Below are 17,381 nucleotides of genomic sequence, written 5' to 3' on the forward strand. Positions count from 1 at the left end.
CTACACACACGACGCGGTCATAGGATCGCGGTTTGGTTTCGATTCCAAACGGGCGTTGTGAGTGTTTATTGAGCGAAAACACCTAAAGCTCCACGAGGCTCCGGCAGGGGATGGTGGTGATCCCTGCTGTACTCTTTCACCACAACTTTCTCTCACTCTTACTTCCTGTTTCTGTTGTACCTGTATTTCAAAGGGCCGGCCTTGTCACTCTCTGTGTCACGCTGAATATCCCCGAGAACTACGTTAAGGATACACGTGTCTGGGAGTGCTCAGCCACTCCTACACGTTAATTTCACGAGCAGGCTGTTCCGTTGATTCGGATCAACCGGACCCTCGTCGTCGTAACCGACGGAGTGCTTCACACTCCACACACACATATATAATATTATATATATATATATATATATATATATATATATATATATATATAATATATAAATGGAACAAAAAAAGCAATAGAGGGCATTAAAACGTTCGGGAGATAGACGACACAAAGGCGGACAAGAGAAACAACAATTAGAAGGACAGGCAAAAAAGATGGGTCATTCTTTGCTTTCTTTCTTCAGTAAAGTGCCAGAAGTCATGACCATTTCCGACAGTTACACTTGAGATGGTTCGATCTGGGGGTGGTGCTGAAAAGTTCCTGGCTTTAAGAGTATGGTGAAAGCCCTGATTGGTGGCCCAACCTTCTTAGTTCTTTTACAGAGCTTAGAAAAACTGTAGGACTGCTGCAATACATGTGCGAATCTGGGAGGGGAATATGTTGAATGAAACCATAATTAACTGACCCTTCTGTATTTTCTTTTACCCAAATCCAGGAACTTTCTCGCAGGAACTCGTATATACACGATGGGCCTCCACAACGTTTCTGCCTACCAAATTCAGTTACGGCAAGGGCTAGAGTAGAAGTCACTAGCCCAAGGTAGCTCGCAGTCGAGACTGAACCCGAAACTACATGGCTACAAAGTAAGCTTTTTAACCACCCAGTCATGCCCCCGCAGGTTAAGCAAACAGGTCAACATTCTTCATGAAGGGAACACCATTCCGTCGCAAAGTTACCTATTTAAAGCTGAGTAAAATGAAGTGTGTTACCGAAGAACACAACGCGCAGCCGTTCTGAGAATCGAAACCATGATCTCACGACCAGAGCGTCACACCCCTAACCAGTAGGCCACACGCCTTCACACACGCGCACACACACAGACATATATATGTAAGTGCGTATGAAATTATGTACGCACACACATATACATTTATATATATATACATACATATGCATGAATATTTTCACATATACACACGTGCATGTGTGTGTGTGTGTGTGCGTGTGTGTGGTGTGTGCGTGCGTGTGTGTGTGTGTGTGTGTGTGCGTGTGTGTGTGTTGTAAACAGGGTCGATACTGTAGGATGACAATTAATTTTACATAATATTGGTTTCAAATGTTGACACAAAGTCAGCAGTATTTTTGTTTGTTTTTTATTGTTGGTGGAGGAATAATCGACTCTAGAGAGTTCAACTGGTACTTATTTTATTGACCCCGAAAAGATTCAGTTCTGCCCGCTCGTCGCCTTTAATTTCGCTTTTAATTTTGAATATTTGTTGTACTTAAGGCGGCGAGCTGGCAGAAAGGTTAGCACGCCGGGCGAAATGCTTAGGGTATTTCGTCTGTCTTTACGTTCCGAGTTCAAATTCGGCCGAGGTCTACTTGCCTTTCATTGTTTCGGGGTCGATAAATTAAGTACCAGTTGCGTACTGAGGGCGATTTAATCGATTGGCCCCCTCCTCAAAAATTTCGGGCCTTGTGCCTTGAGTAGAAAAGAATATTTGTTGTACTTCACCTCTAATGAGGGGATTCGAACACTGAAACTGTTCAAGGGGCAAAGTAGCCATTTCCTTTGACTTCTATATAGAAGCAAATAGGAAATAACACTTACTAACCAAAGACAAAAAAATAATAATATTGAATGTGAACAACTATATCACCATCAGTTTCTGAGTCTAAAACACAAAGACTATTGAATTGATCCGGCCCTGCCAAACAAATACCGCAGATAGAACAATGAAATTGATCTGTAAACCCTGTGACGTTGACTTGGAAGGCATTAATGGTATCGGATTTCTCGTGTAACAGGTAAATGTCCCAGGGTGTCGACCATAAAATGCTGGTTCGATTTTCCAACCGATATTCTCATAATTCATTGTTTGTGTCCAGCGATTATATATTTGCTCGACTAATTTGTTTGACATCTACATTTCTGATCCTCCCTTCCTCTTTCATCCACCTTTGCTTTCCGTTTACTTTCTACTTTCTTGCTCTTTCTTTCCCTTTCTCTATCTGCCTTCAACTCTTTCTCTCAGCCTTATTTTTATTCTTTCTCGCTCTCTCTCTCTCTCTCTCTCTCTCTTTCTCTCTCTCTTCTCAAACATATGAACATTCACGGTTTTTATCTCACACTTTCTCTTAACCTATTTCTTTACACCCATTTTGTTACAAATCTTCAAATACACACACATATCACTTTACTTCATTCACCCTATCTCTCTCTCTCCATCTCTTTATCCCTCTCTCCCAACTCTCTTTCTCTCTCTCTCTCTCACACACACACGCATACACACACAAATACACAAACAAACAAAAGCACACACTCAAACACGTGCACATCCATTGTGACTCTATCACTATTATCTGATCCACTATCTTACTCTCCTTTCTTCTCAGATATAAGATGGATTCTCCGTCGGTTCCGACGATGAGCCATCTGTTGTTCAACCAACCAAATTGCCTATTCGTTAAATTTATGAGTGATTAAATTAAAAAGTTTACGTTCAGGCACGTGTACCCTTAAATCATTTTCGTGCTGAAATAACGTGACACTATGACAAGGCCGGACATTTGAATGACAGGTGCAATCCATCCGATGTGTTTCTATACACTTACCATCCACCCAATTTCTTTCACAAGGTCTAGGCTAAAGACGGAATGAGACTATTGGGCGCAGCTGTTTGACACTGGCAATTTGGCACGGCTTATCGGACATTCAGCATATTTTAGCTACAGAGACAAACAAACATACACACATACTTTTGCACACATGCAACGTTACATTTTAACATACTACAGATTGAACAAGATTGACGTAAACATTTTCCCTCTCCTCATATGCATAAAGGGACATTCGCACACACACACATAAAGAGAGGAAGAGAGTGGGAAGTGAGCGTAGAAAATTAGTGACGCCACCTAAGCGGCGCCAAAATGTCTGTGTCAAATCGGCTGCGCCAAAACGTCTCATACCCGGTTAAAAGTACTTACCGAAGATGTCGCGCAGAGGAATGAAACACAAAACCTTAAAATTGCTGAACGAATTTCATAATTACTCGGCCACGCCTACGTCAATTCATAGACACACACGCTCATGCGTTTTTCTTTATTATACTGTCCGCCTGTCTGTCACTCACTTTCCTCTCTCTCTCTCTCTCTCTCTCTCTCTCTCTCTCACTCTCTCACTCCCTCTTCGTTTCTTTTTGTCTATTTTCTTCCATATGCGCAGTCACAGCTGTGTGGTTAAAAAGAATCGGTTTGTAACCACGTGGTTTTGAGTTCAGTCCCACTAGTCGGCATCTTGGATAAGTGTTTTCTACTATAACTTCAAACTGACCAATGCATTGTGAGTGAACTTGGTAGATGGAAACTTGAAAACAGGTGTTATTTTGTTTACGTCCGGTTCGGTAACAGAGACCGATATTATAAGTACCAGTCTTAAGTAAAATTAATTTCTTGGTCGATTCGTTCGACTAAACCCATGAAAGTGGTACCTCAGCATGGCCACAATCCAATGATTAAAACAAGAAAAAATATTTCTAAAGGCGCATGTGTAGCTGTGTGATAAGAAAGTTGCTTTCGAACTTCATGGTTCCAGGTTCAGTCTCACTGCGTGGCACCTTGGGCAAGTGTCTTCTACCTGTAGCCTCGGGACGATTAAAGCCTTGAGAATGGATCTGGTAGACGGAAGCTAAAAGAAGCCCGTTATATATATATATATATTTTTTTTTTTTTTCTAGTTTCAGCTCAGAGCTGCGGCCATGCTGATGCACCGCCGTTTTGTGCTACACTGTTATTGCGACGAACCTCGTCTAATATGTGTCACTTGGTGAAGAATGGAGTTTGATACAGCTACTCTCATTTGCACCTCTTGCCGTGAGGTAGGTTCATCTGGGACTCTTGACAGGAAGATGTCCAACTTTGATTTAAAAATTACTACATCTACTTTGTGCAAGTTCCTCAGACTCTTTGGGAGAATATTTAAAAGCTGTGGGCCCTTGAAACCCAGGCTGTTGCAGAAGCTGGTCCTGAAGCGTGATGGCATTGCTGGGATCTTTGGCACTATGCAGTGTCGTCCCGTTCTAGCATTGGTGTAGCTTACAATGCCAAAATTTGGCACAATTCCTTCCAGGATCTTCCAGACATATATTACTGCATACCTCTCCCGTCTTTTCTCCAGGGAGTAGAGTCTTAGCTGTTTCAACTTTTCCCAGTAGCTGAGCTGTTTCAAAGAGACGATCTTCTTTGTGAATCTTCTCTGGATTGCTTCAAGGTCCGCTGTTAATTTTACACTGGTGGGTGACCATAGCTGTGAGCAGTAATCCAGGCGACTGAGGACGAATGTCCGCCAGAGGACTATCATGGTTTCCTTATCTCTGGTTATATATATATAAATAGATGAGTGTATTTTTACCTTGTTAACAATTAACACGGAAAAAATAAATAAATAGTTACCAGGGTAGCAAGAATCTCACAAGTAAAGAGGTTGTAAACCCTTGTTTATAAAGGTAGAAACTTCGTGTTTACGTGGAATTTTTTGTATAATATATGAAAAAATAAATGGAGTTTAACGCAGGTATAAATCAAATATTTTTACTTTCGACACATGTTTCGAAAATTCCACTGATATTATTCAAAAGAATAAATGGTATAAACAATGCAATCTTCTCTTCAGGAAAGTTAAAAAACGAAACTCGTCAATAAGACATTTTAGCAAAAAATGATTTATACCTGCGTTAAACTCCATTTATTTATTCATATATATATATTATATATATATATATATAATATATATATTATATATATATATATATATATATATATAATATATATATATATGCATATATATACACACATATGTACATACATACACATTTATGTATATAGGTATGCATATATGGGTACAGGACGTCACAAAACGTAAACAACATGAAATACGAAAATAACGTTGAGTGCGCAAAGAACGAGAGAAACAATGGAAAACAAGACAAGTAGCTTAAAAGACGACCCTTCATCAGTTGTCGACTGTCATTTTACTCCCTATTTCGAGCAATGAACGACAAGATAAGATTTTCAAGGCAGTTGCTACCGCGAGTATGTGTCTTTGCGTTTGTGTTTGTCCCCATCACCGCTTGACAACCGGTGTTGGTATGTTTACATCCCCATAATTTAATGGTTCGGCAAAAGAGACGGATAGAATAGGTATTAGACTTTTTAAAGACTAAATTTAAAAAAGCCTCTTCAAGGCGGTGCTCTAACATGGCCGCAGTCAAATGACTGAAACAAATAAAAGAATAAAAGAATAGGCACAAAAAGTGGCTATGTTAAAGTGGGTCATAAGTGAGGTAGGGTCGATTAGATGGACCCGAGTATGTGACTGCTACTTGGCAGTTGTATCTGTAGTGAATGAAAAGCAATGAAGATAAAAGTTTGCAACTCAGGGAAGCAATGCAATCAGTGGGTGAGGATCAGAGAGTTTTGTTGCTGTTGATGCAGTTTGCGGTGGTGGTGGTGGTGGTGGTGGTGGTTGGGGTTGGTGGTTTGGGTAGAGGTGAAGGTGGTTGTGGAGATGGTGGTGGTGGTGGTGGTGGTGGTGGTGGTGGTGGTGGTGGTTGGGGTTGGTGGTTTGGGTAGAGGTGAAGGTGGTTGTGGAGATGGTGGTGGTAGTGGTGATGGTTCTTGTATGCAGGGTGCGATTTGAGACAGGTTTGGCTACCATTTCAATTGGATAAAATGACCATATAAACATTCAATTCTTTGGCTGGAGAAAGTTGCAGTTTTCAGACTAAATCAGATAACGGCTGGTCGATGTCTTCCTATACATACATACATGCAGGCATGCATACATACATACATTCATATATGCATACACACACACACACTCACACACACGCGCGCGCACACGCACGCGCGCGCACATATATATATATTGGTCGAGTCCCTTTCTTCGTACTCTGAATTTTGTCTTCGAGTACATACGTTCTTCAGACAAGATAATAATGGGACTTCCAAGCATGGCTGCATGGTAGGAAGCTTGCTTCCCAACCACATGGTTCTGGGTTCGGTCCCACTGCGTGGTACTTTCGGTAAGTGTCTTCTACTATAGCCTCGAGCCGAGCAAAGCCTCGTGAGTGGATTTGATAGACGGAAACTGAAAGAAACCAGTCGTGTGGGTGGGGGGGGGGCGTGCGTGCCCACAGGCGTTTGTATCTATGAGTATGTGTCTTTGTGTCTATCTTTTTCTCCGTCACCGCTTGACAACCGGTGCTGGTGTGTTTACATCCCAATAGCTTAGCAGTTTGGCAAAATAGACCGATAGAATAGGTACAAGGGTTTAAAAAAATAAGTCCTGGAGTCAATTTGTTCGACTGAAAACCCTCCAAGGAGGTGTTCCAGCATGGCCGCAGTCAAATGACTGAAACAAGTAGAGGAATACTTGTGGTTAAGAAGTTCATTTTCCAACCACATGGTTTCAGGTTCCATCCCACTGTGTGGCACTTTGAGCAAGTGACTTGTACAGTATACCAGGGGCGACCAAAGTTTTGTGAGTGGATATGGTAGACGGAAAGTTTAAAAGGCAAAGCCTCTGTGTGTGTGTGTGTGTGTGTGTGTGTGTGTGTGTGTGTGTGTGTGTGTGTGTGTGTGTGTGCGTGCGTGCGTGCGTGCGTGCGTGCGTGCGTGCGTGTGTGTGTGTGCGTGCGTGCACGCGCGTTTCTCTACATCAGCGATTTTCCGAAAATCGTTGAGTTACAAGCTGGAAAGTTGATATTTCTCCGATGTCAGAAAAGCAACATGAAGTCCGTTGGTTTGGCATTTTCAAAGACGTGTGGAATAAAAAAAAAATCCCTCACTTGAAAACAGATAAGTGTTAGTCTGTACAACAATGCTTTAATAAGTTAATAATCATCTAACCCATGCTAGCATTGAAAAACGAGCGTGAAGATAAGCAAACGATTTATGTGACAGAGGGATGTGCGGGGCAGTGATAAACTTGCACTAATATTTGTTTATCTCTAATTTCTTGAACTCAAATTTCCAGTAAAATGAAAAACACTAGCCGAACATTAAACCATTATCACACGCCCTTTCATTGAGAAACTCGAGAAGTAAAGGTAAAATGTAGCGAACTGGGTTTGTAAGACGACCGCGATTAACCTTATACATTCTTTCAATTGATCCTGTGAATTACAAACATAAAATGACACCAATAAATAAAGAAATGAATACGGATTAGAAAATTTTCGCCAAAATCGAAACTTTTTGGGTTACCGACACCAGTATTTCCGTGCATCTCACGAAAACAAATCGTCTTTCGTTTTTTCTTCTTCGGTCAAATCAGTACGATTGCAAATATGAATACCTGACCAGTAAGAAGAGCCGGTTCTCAAAGATGAAAAAACCGATATCAAGGTGTGGTAGTAATTTATAAAGGACTTTGAGAACTCTCTCTCTCCACCCTAATTCTCTCTTTCTCTCTCCCTTTCTCTCTCTCTTCTCTCTCTCTCTCTTTCTCTCGTTCTCCTTCAATCTATTTCTTGCTTTTCTTTTTCCTTACACAATCATACATACATACATATATACATACATATACACATGTGTATATATATATATATATATGCTAAGATACAAATCTACGTGGTGTGTGAGCAGATAGATAGATAGATAGATAGATATAGATAGATAGATAGATAGATAGATAGATAGATAGATATAGATAGATAGATAGATAGACAGACAGATACTAAACCATACATACATAACCGGATTCAAGTAATCGACTGTGGCCATGTTATGAACCTTCTTCAGCACTGATGTTATCGAGCATAGAACGTAAAAACATACATGGGCGGGCGGGATTTCAATTCAGAAACTACAGGGACGTAACGAAACACCACAAGATATGTGCGTGTTAGTCTGTCGTGGATATGGGTGGTACTGTTTCGTTGATTGAAAGGGCGTGTGGTGATGTTCTAATGTTCAGGCGGCGCTTTTTAATTTTACAGGAAATTCGAGTTCGAGAAAATGGAGATGAACAAAGAGCTTTTAAGTTTTATTACTGTCCACCCACACATCCCCTCATCGATTATATCATACACTGCTGTGATAGACACTATATATTTGTATATGTTCAAACACACTCACACACACACACACTCATTTATATATGTGTGTGTGTGTGTGTGTGTAAATAGATAGATAGATAATTAGATATATATATGACCATTCCTAAATATAACAATATATATATATATATATATATATATATATAATATATATATATATATATATATATATATATATATATATATAATATATATACATACATATACTCATACACCAATGCTCACGCACAAATGTAGATAATACATTGATGCACACAAATACAGACACATTGATTGTTAGATAGATAGATAGATAGATAGATAGATAGATAGATAGATAGATAGATAGATAGATAGATAGATAGATAGATAGATATAGATAGATAGATACATAGATAGATAGGCAGACATACAGACAGACATAGATAGACACACACACACATATTCATCCATATTATATTATTTTTCTAAAGTGACATACACATTTGGGTGGAGCGATGAAGGTTTATTTTTTATTGCAAAATCCGTTTAAAACAACTGTGTTAAAATCTGAAGTTCTTAAATTTACATCTTCAGCCTCTGCAGTTTACTTGAAATTTTGAATAATGAGCGAAAAATCAATTCATAACACGTTTGCCGTTCCTTTTTTTACAGTCATTGTTACGAATCAATTTTCTTTTGCGAAATTCTTTAAAAGCAAGAGTGTTAGAATCTCAAACTCTAAAATTTATATCTTTAGACTCCACAACGCACTTAAAATTTCGAAATTATGTGAAATAAATGGACTTTTCCACCTTGTTTTCTTTATTACGAAATGTTTTTTCCCATTTGTTCACTTATGAGGGATGTGTCCCTCTTTCCATCAATGGCGGACAATGGTTTATGTGTCCTACCTTCGTGCTGCAGGGATTTACGTTTTCTGGATCGTTCCCGCCTTACCTTCTATAACGAAAGAACACTCACCAGATGTACATGCCGTTAAGTCACTGATGACCGAACATCTAAGAAGAACAGCACCACGGTCTGACACAACGGTGCAGTCACAGGCAAAAGCTAGTTCTGGAAATTTCATTCGTTTTGTTGGTGTTTTTGAACTTACGTTTTTGCTGGCATCTTTTCGTTTCATGGAAAATAGAATTGGAAAATCTTCATCTTGTCTGCTGATCCATTTCCAGATTCACTGCTTGATGAAAATGCTATCAATTCAGAATCCTTTGCTGACGTAGAAGGGCGACTGTGATCTGGCTGGTTCTTTCTAATCAACATCTGAACGTTCTGTTTAGATACTGCTTGATCTATTCCACCAAATATCATTTTTCGATTTGTCCGTTGATCCTGTAAAACATCCTGTTCTCTTCGTGGTATGTTTTTGTCTCTACTACAGCTGCACTTGCAACAGGAAATGTCAAATAAATCTTTTATTGCATTGTTTTTAAACACATTACACTTTGTGTGAAACGATGGCACATTTTTTTCTATTTTTCGCAGATTTTAGTTATACTTGGTACTTTAGATAAAAGTTTAAGATTTTTGGTTTAACTGACTCAATCGTAACACAAGGGATGGATGCCTTTTGCCAAAGAAGAATTATATTTTCTGCTACAATCTTGACAATTTGTTTAATTGAAAGATCTTTCGTAACTGCTTTCTTTTCTTTTTCTCATTCAAATAAAACACATTTTAGTACGTCCTTGTAAGTTGGCAAAACTCGCTCGCTAAGATCACATGGAGTACCAAATATTGGGCATTTAGTATCATGACGCGTTATTGGTTTATGAGTCATCACTAAATGTAAACAACACTAAATTTAACATGATCATTAATTTTAATACAATAGCCTAAAGCCAAGGTACAAAGCAGAAAACGTCACGCACATATGACGTACCTCCACACGCAATGACCGTTGCAGCAGCATTGGAGAGAATGTCACACTCCTGTTTTCTTTATAGTCAATGCAGAACCTCAAGATATTAGTCAATTGTATTGAAACTTGGTATGCAACCTCTCTTAATGATACTATATTTACTGTTTTGCATTCTGTTATGTAGAAATATGTATTCGTTACGACTTACAATCCATGAAGCCCAAAATTCGACCAAAAATAGCGATTTAAAAAAATTTCAGTTGCGTTGCGAAGTCTGAACAGAATATTTAACCGCAAAGTTCTTTAAACATCTTTCTTTTAACCCTAATTCGTAACAAAATATTGATTCTTTGTTACCAATTTCGAAAGCTGCATTTTTTGTTCCACCCTAATACACATACATAATACATATATACATAACGCATTCATACATACATACATACACACATACATATACTTTAGATAGAATTTAGCTAAGAATTTAGTTAAGTTAGAATAGCAGTGGTATGTATTTCACCAACATACACCACTACAGGTATATTAAATACCATACAACATAAGCTACTGAATGATCAAAATTATCTCCGCCTTTAGAATATTCTCATAATTACCATATGTCAATTAAGACCAGTTCCACTTAAGAAGGTGAGGTAATCTCAAGATTCAAAAATTCTCCAAAGTTGAAATACCATTAACAAAGAGGAGAGACTTACTGTCTGGAGCAGGGTTCTCAACCGGGTTCCATATCAACCTTGGTGATCCAAATAAGATGTTGTTGTTACAATTTATGAGCAATAAATTGGTTATATTTTTACAATACATAATATATTTAAACATTTTTTAAATACAGTTCTTAATAATTATTTACATTATTTACAATTGACGGATATTTGCCCTCATCTTGTTTGTTGTTAATACAACGTTTCGGTTGATACACCCTCCAGACTTCATCGGGTGTCTTGGGGAAATTTCGAACCTGAGTTCTCATTCCTAAGGTATTTTTCGTTGTTGTTGTTGTTGTTGTTGTTGTTCTTCTTCTTCTTCTTCTTCTTCTTCTTCTTCTTCTTCTTCTTCTTCTTCTTCTTCTTCTTATTATTATTATTATTATTATTATTATTATTATTATATTATTATTATTATTATTATTATTATTATCCAGGTCACTGCCTGTAATCGAACTCGGAATCTTGAGGTTAGTAGCCTGCGTTCGTAACCACTACGCCATATGCCCACGGACATATTAATGCAGTATATGGGGATCGGTCAATAAGCGTATGCCAATATCAACGGTAGTTCCAGAAATTCGGAACCGAAAACTACAGCCTAGAAGACGAGCCTTGTCCTGGATGATCTGCAGAGCACGCGAGGACGTCCTACAATACCTGGTGGAACAAGATCCCATCGTAACTGTTGAGGAAATAGCAGAGAAGCTTAGATTTGGTCATTCAACCATTCATCAATGTGAATTCTGTAGACGAGGTTAGAACAGTACTGGAGGAGTATTTTTCTTCACGGATAAGTGAATCTTGGAAGAGGGGCCTTGCAAGTCTACCAGATAGATGGAAGAACATTGTAGAAAATGAAGATGCGTATATTTTAGATTAAAGAAGAACTTTCATCTTAATTTTGAAAAATAAAAGGAGTATAAAAACGCCGCATTATTTATGGGATGACTCAATGTATTTATATGTACATATATATACACATATATTCATACATACATACACTAACACACGCACACACACGCACACACACACACACACAACACACACATACACACACTTTCTGATAATGTGATATTGAAGAGCTCCAATGAATAATAAATAAAAACGGAATGGTTAAGCTTACCTGCTATGAAGCCATAAGTAAAGATGAGGAAGTCTACATTTGGCATCCATATACTAATAATAAAACCAAACGCCGAGAGGATAGTCCCAAATATTACGACTTCTCGGTGTGTGAACCGTTGTAGTAAAAAACTGACCAATGGACCTGTTTAAAGACAATGAATGATATTTAGCATAACCGTAGAAATATTTCGTTGTTATATATAGTATTATTATTAGTAGAATCGTTAGAATGCCGGACAAAATGCTTTATCTTACATCTTCTCGGGGTCGATAAAATAAGTACCAGTCGAGGACTGGGGTCGAAGTAATCGACTTACTCCCTCACCTGAACTTCTGAGCTGGCAGAATCGATAGGACACCGAGCAAAAATGCTTAGCGGATATTTCGTCCGTCTTTATGTTTTGAGTTCAAATGTTGCCGAAGTCGACTTTACCTTTCATCGTTACGGGAATCAATGTAATCAATTAGCTTCTCCACAAAAATGTCAAGTCTTGTGCCTATAGTAGAAAGGATTGTTATTAAAGCAGTGAGCTGACAGAATGGTTTTCATACCGGACAAAATTCTGAGAGGTTCTTCTTTATGTTCCCAATTCAAATTTTGGAGTCGATAAAATAAATAGAAGTCGTGCACTGAGGTAGATGTAATCGACTAGTCCCACCACCACCAAAATTCCAGGCCTTGTGCTTATTGTACAGGAGATTGTTATTTATTTTATTGACTTTCATAGTGTGAAGACATATTTTTCTCTATTTGTTTTTATTTCAGTCATTACCAAATAAAATTTTCTTTGGTGTACTTACTAAAAGAGATTTTGGTTACCCGTGAGCAGATAAAAAAAGGTTTGTTTTTACAGACTTTATTTTCTAAAACATTGTGATATTTCACATTCAAAATGTCTACCAGACTGGCATAGATTCTGTACAAAGCAATATTATACACTCGAAGAAAAAGGCGCGCACAAAAGTAAATTGCTCCACAGAATGAACAAAAATAAGAAAATAATGAAGATTTTGATGAACAATTAGTAGAATAAAGATATTTCGAGCGGTCTAGATAATGATAATAGCAGCATCAATACTTGCACCAAAATAATCATGTTGAGCCATTTATATATAGTAATTTTACTTAATAAACTTGTTTAATTAGAAGAATTTTATAAAACCTAACAGTGTCCTTTTGCTGTGGAATCAAATCCAAAGGAGAGCAGAGAAAAAGTATTTTATCAGTGTTTTCAAAAAGAAGTTAGAAGAATTTCTACATGGAAGTTCCAGTAGCAATTAAGTGAAAGTGTGTAACGTCTGTTGCACTTTCAAATACGAAGACAGCCAAAATAAAAGCTGAAATAGTTAAATGTATCTACGTTTATATATTTATACTCAAGTGTTTTAGGTAGGGAAATACAAGAGTGACAATGGGAGACCTTGGAAACGATATGGATTAATGTTTAATAGTCAATTTTCTATCACTGTTTGGTGAGTAGTTAAAGCAGGAATGACAAGAGGCGACATGTGTCGCTTGGTGGGACAGCACTTGTGTAAAATACTTGAGCAGACCGTCACCAATCATTTGTTTGTGAGTTGTTGTTGTTGCTGTTGTTGATCAATCGGATGTGTTATACATATTACGGCGTTATAGTAAATTTGTTATATCATCAGGTATTGATCATTTCAATGTATACATTGTGTTATTATATAGAGTGTGTGAGTTGTGATTTTGAATTGAGAGTATCTTGCGCAGGATATGAGTCCTTCCTAGCAAAACTATGTTTGTACAGTGCATAGGTTTCTGAGCCCTTGTGTGTGTTTGTGTTTGTTTTTATATTAATATCCATGTTCTTTATCATAAAAATGATCCAATTATTACTGGTATTGTTTTTACTTTCATGTTTCCCTATCCATTTTCACTGAAAAGAGGGGAGAGGGAGAGACTGACAGACAGACAGAGACAGAACAGAGAGAAAGAGAGAGAGGGGGAATTTGACAGTGGAACAGAGACTAGACTAGAAAATAACGAGCTATTGTTGTTGTTTAGCCCTAAGGCAATCCATTTTGAACAGACTTGTCATAGTAAGCATTCTAGCCATGACCCGACTATTTTCCCTCTCGGTCATAGCTACACTACCACTTAGAAAAAGACGAGCTTGTGTTATTTGAGAGAAGTTTTTCTGCTATTTCAAGCAGATCACTGATTTGCCACTTGTCATGTCCCTTTTTTAATTAATTAAAGATGATATGTTGATTACTGAAACATTAACTTACCTGACAAAAGCGACATACCGTCGGTAACTGAACCAACCCACGACGTTTTGGAGCGGCTGTCCCCAAAATAGTTCAGTAAAGAGATTAAAATCAAGCCAAATGACATAATAGTTCCACCGACTATGAAGTTGATCGTGAAGGCACCCAAACACACCATCCAACCCCATCCACCGTCTGGGGCATTAAGAATGAGACGAGATTCATAGATATCTTCTGGTGCCTGACTGACACTTGAGCGCAGTTTCAGTTGCGACGGAGAAACCGTCTCAGACTGTAAGGAAAAGAAAAAGAAAATAACAATTGAAGTACAAGGCCATCACTTTTTTCGATGAGGAGAGGGGTTAGTTAATTAAATCTATCCTAGTATTTGATTGGTAGGTTATTTATCAAACACAGTGAACTGAAAACAAAATTGATTTCAGCTGCATTGAAACTCAAAGCATAAAGAGCCGAGAGAACTGCTGAGAGGTTTTTTGTCCGGCGCATTAATAATTTTTCCCATCCATCAACTTTGCAGAATCTATGCCAGTATTGGATTGCTATTTATTTATCAACCCCACAAGGATTAAATTCAAAGATGACCTCGATGGAATTTGAATTTAGAACATAGGAACTGAAACGAATACTACATGGCTGTCCACCTAACTCTGTAACGACCAATTCTCGGCGTGTAATAATATTTGTAACTCCATGTAACTCCATTGTTCTGACTACTGCAATCTGTGCCAGGAAGGCTTGGAAGAGAACAGTGAACATGGATAGAATAGTAAAAGTATTCTCTCAAAGGTACCTCAAAAAGGGCCTGAGAGTCAACTAACGAGATCGTGTCACAACTGGGAAGATTCTGAGTAAAATACGACCACTGCAAGAGATTGAAGTAGAGCGCTGATTCCGCCTGGCTGACCACATTCTCCGGCTAGCCTAATGATTCTCAACCATTTTTTTTTTGCCTTTGAACCCCTTAGATTACTGTTCTGTTCTGATGGAACTCCAAAGCCATTCGATGTTTAAAATTAGTTTTATAGATGTTTCTTTCAAAACTACTATTTCGTTTTTCACGCATTCACTTGTGTAAGCTGAACTATGTAAAACGTTAGAGGAAGAAATCTAGCTGTTTCTTGCAATAAATACATCCAAAGTAACATTTTTCTATGCAAACTGAAAGCATTATTGGGTTTTCCGAAAAGTTCGTGCCGATTTTTAAAGGAAAGAAAAAGGTCAATAAATACTTGCCATTACATTTTTAATCAACCAAATATGAACCATTTTGTTACACAATGCGTCTCCATATTTCCTTTAATTTGAAAATACCCTCTTTCCAGAATTGAGGTGGTTTCAGGGCAAAGAATTCATCAAGGTATCTTTTTACCTCATCCAAGGAACTGAAATTTTTACCATTAAGACTATTCTGCAGAGACCTGAATAAGTGGAAATCCGAAGGAACAATATCTGGTGAATATGGAGGGTGGGGTAACACATCCCAGCCGAGCCGCAGCAATTTTTGTCTGGTTCCCAAAGCATCAAGTGCCGAAAATGAACTTTCTTATCTTCCATTTTAAAGGGTTACAGAATTAACACAGATTATAGGAACATAAACCTTCTTCCACGAAAAGATAGCTTAAACTGTGCTCTAAATGGAGGTGTAGTCAAATCCTATTTTATGGACTCAACCAAGTTCTAAAATAAGTCGAAAGGTAAGCTACTATAAATCGGCACGAACTTTCCGGACAACCCAATACTTACTATTTTGCGTGTGTGGACCCCCAGGGATCATATGGAGCCCGGTTGAGAACCACTGGTCTAGCCGATCTACGACTCCCGAAAACAGTCGTGACTTGGGTACCATCCGTCGGCAAGCATAAAAAAGGCAGACCAAAGACACTTGACGGCGGACATTTCAAGATGACTTAATCGCAGTCAACATTACGTGGAATGTATGGGCAAGAGTAGCAACCTACCGACCTCGGTGGATGAAGCGCACCGCCCAATGCGCTGAGCAGTGTAAGTGAATCTAAACCAATTATTTGATATATTTATTTCAAATTTTGTCTAAAGACCAGCAATTTCAGGGAGGAGGTAACTTGATTCCATCGATACCTGCAGTTGATTGGTTCTTGTTTTATAGAACCCGAAAGATGAAAAGCAAAGTCGACTTCGGCAGAATTTGAACTCAGAACTTAAAGACGGACGAAATACTACTAAGTACTAAGTACCTAGTACGGACGAAATACTACTAAGCATTTTACCCGGAGTGCTAACAACTCTGCCAGTTCGCCGCCTTAATTATCTATTATTATCTAATATTACGCTTTGTGCTATTCTGTGTTTATATATCAAAGCCACCGCTCACGAGCGAGTATTACTATGCTTTTGATAATTGTTTTTGACGCCTATGTAGTAGTGTTCAGATATAGATAACCTATCAGTCCTCCTATCTCTGACCCGGCGAAACAATACGAAATGGTGGAGAGAAAGAAAGAAAGTGAGAGAGCTGGAATGCATTTTCAGCTGAGTATGCTAGAGCAACGTGAAATAAAGTATCTTGCTTAAGGACGTAAGGTGTGTGCGCTCGGAAGACCTCCATGACGATGGGTAAATGATTTAGTTAAACGATTTGGATAAAAAGGAAAAGTATGGCGTAATCAAGAAAGAACTGGAAGTGCACTGTGACCAGCGATGTTTAACATCTGATAACCTGACCCATAGGAGTGATACAGCGACCCTACCCCGCTATATATATATATATATATATATATATATATAAATATATATACAAAGTAAAATCTTAAGAAGAGATGAGAGTAGTACTATATTAACTAGTAAAGATAATCGCCACATCAAGTGGCTGTTCCATGTTACTCTACTAGTTTAACCAGTGCTGCTGCACTGATAACCAGCTAGCAAATGATCTGCCTGGGGCTAAACTAGTAGTAACATGGAACAGCCACTTTGATGTGGTGATTAACTTTACTTATATATATAAT

The 17,381-nt window shown here is 38.3% G+C and overlaps 1 protein-coding gene across 1 annotated transcript in view; it reads right to left on the reverse strand.

Annotated features, from left to right (window-relative positions):
- LOC115232058 (monocarboxylate transporter 9-like) overlaps positions 1 to 14,666 on the reverse strand; it is a gene marked incomplete at its 3' end in the record, with an annotated part of 20,081 nt that extends 5,415 nt beyond the window's left edge. Inside the window, exons 1-2 of the mRNA XM_029801934.2 lie at positions 14,398 to 14,666; positions 12,137 to 12,280 (exon numbers count right to left, since the gene is read on the reverse strand). Of these exons, the coding sequence (XP_029657794.2) occupies positions 12,137 to 12,280; positions 14,398 to 14,554 (301 nt within the window). The remainder of the gene's footprint in view (positions 1 to 12,136; positions 12,281 to 14,397) is intronic.
- Positions 14,667 to 17,381: the final 2,715 nt, after the last annotated feature.

The sequence above is a fragment of the Octopus sinensis genome, unplaced genomic scaffold (assembly GCF_006345805.1).
Source record: "Octopus sinensis unplaced genomic scaffold, ASM634580v1 Contig19225, whole genome shotgun sequence".
Taxonomy (NCBI): Eukaryota; Metazoa; Mollusca; class Cephalopoda; order Octopoda; family Octopodidae; genus Octopus; species Octopus sinensis.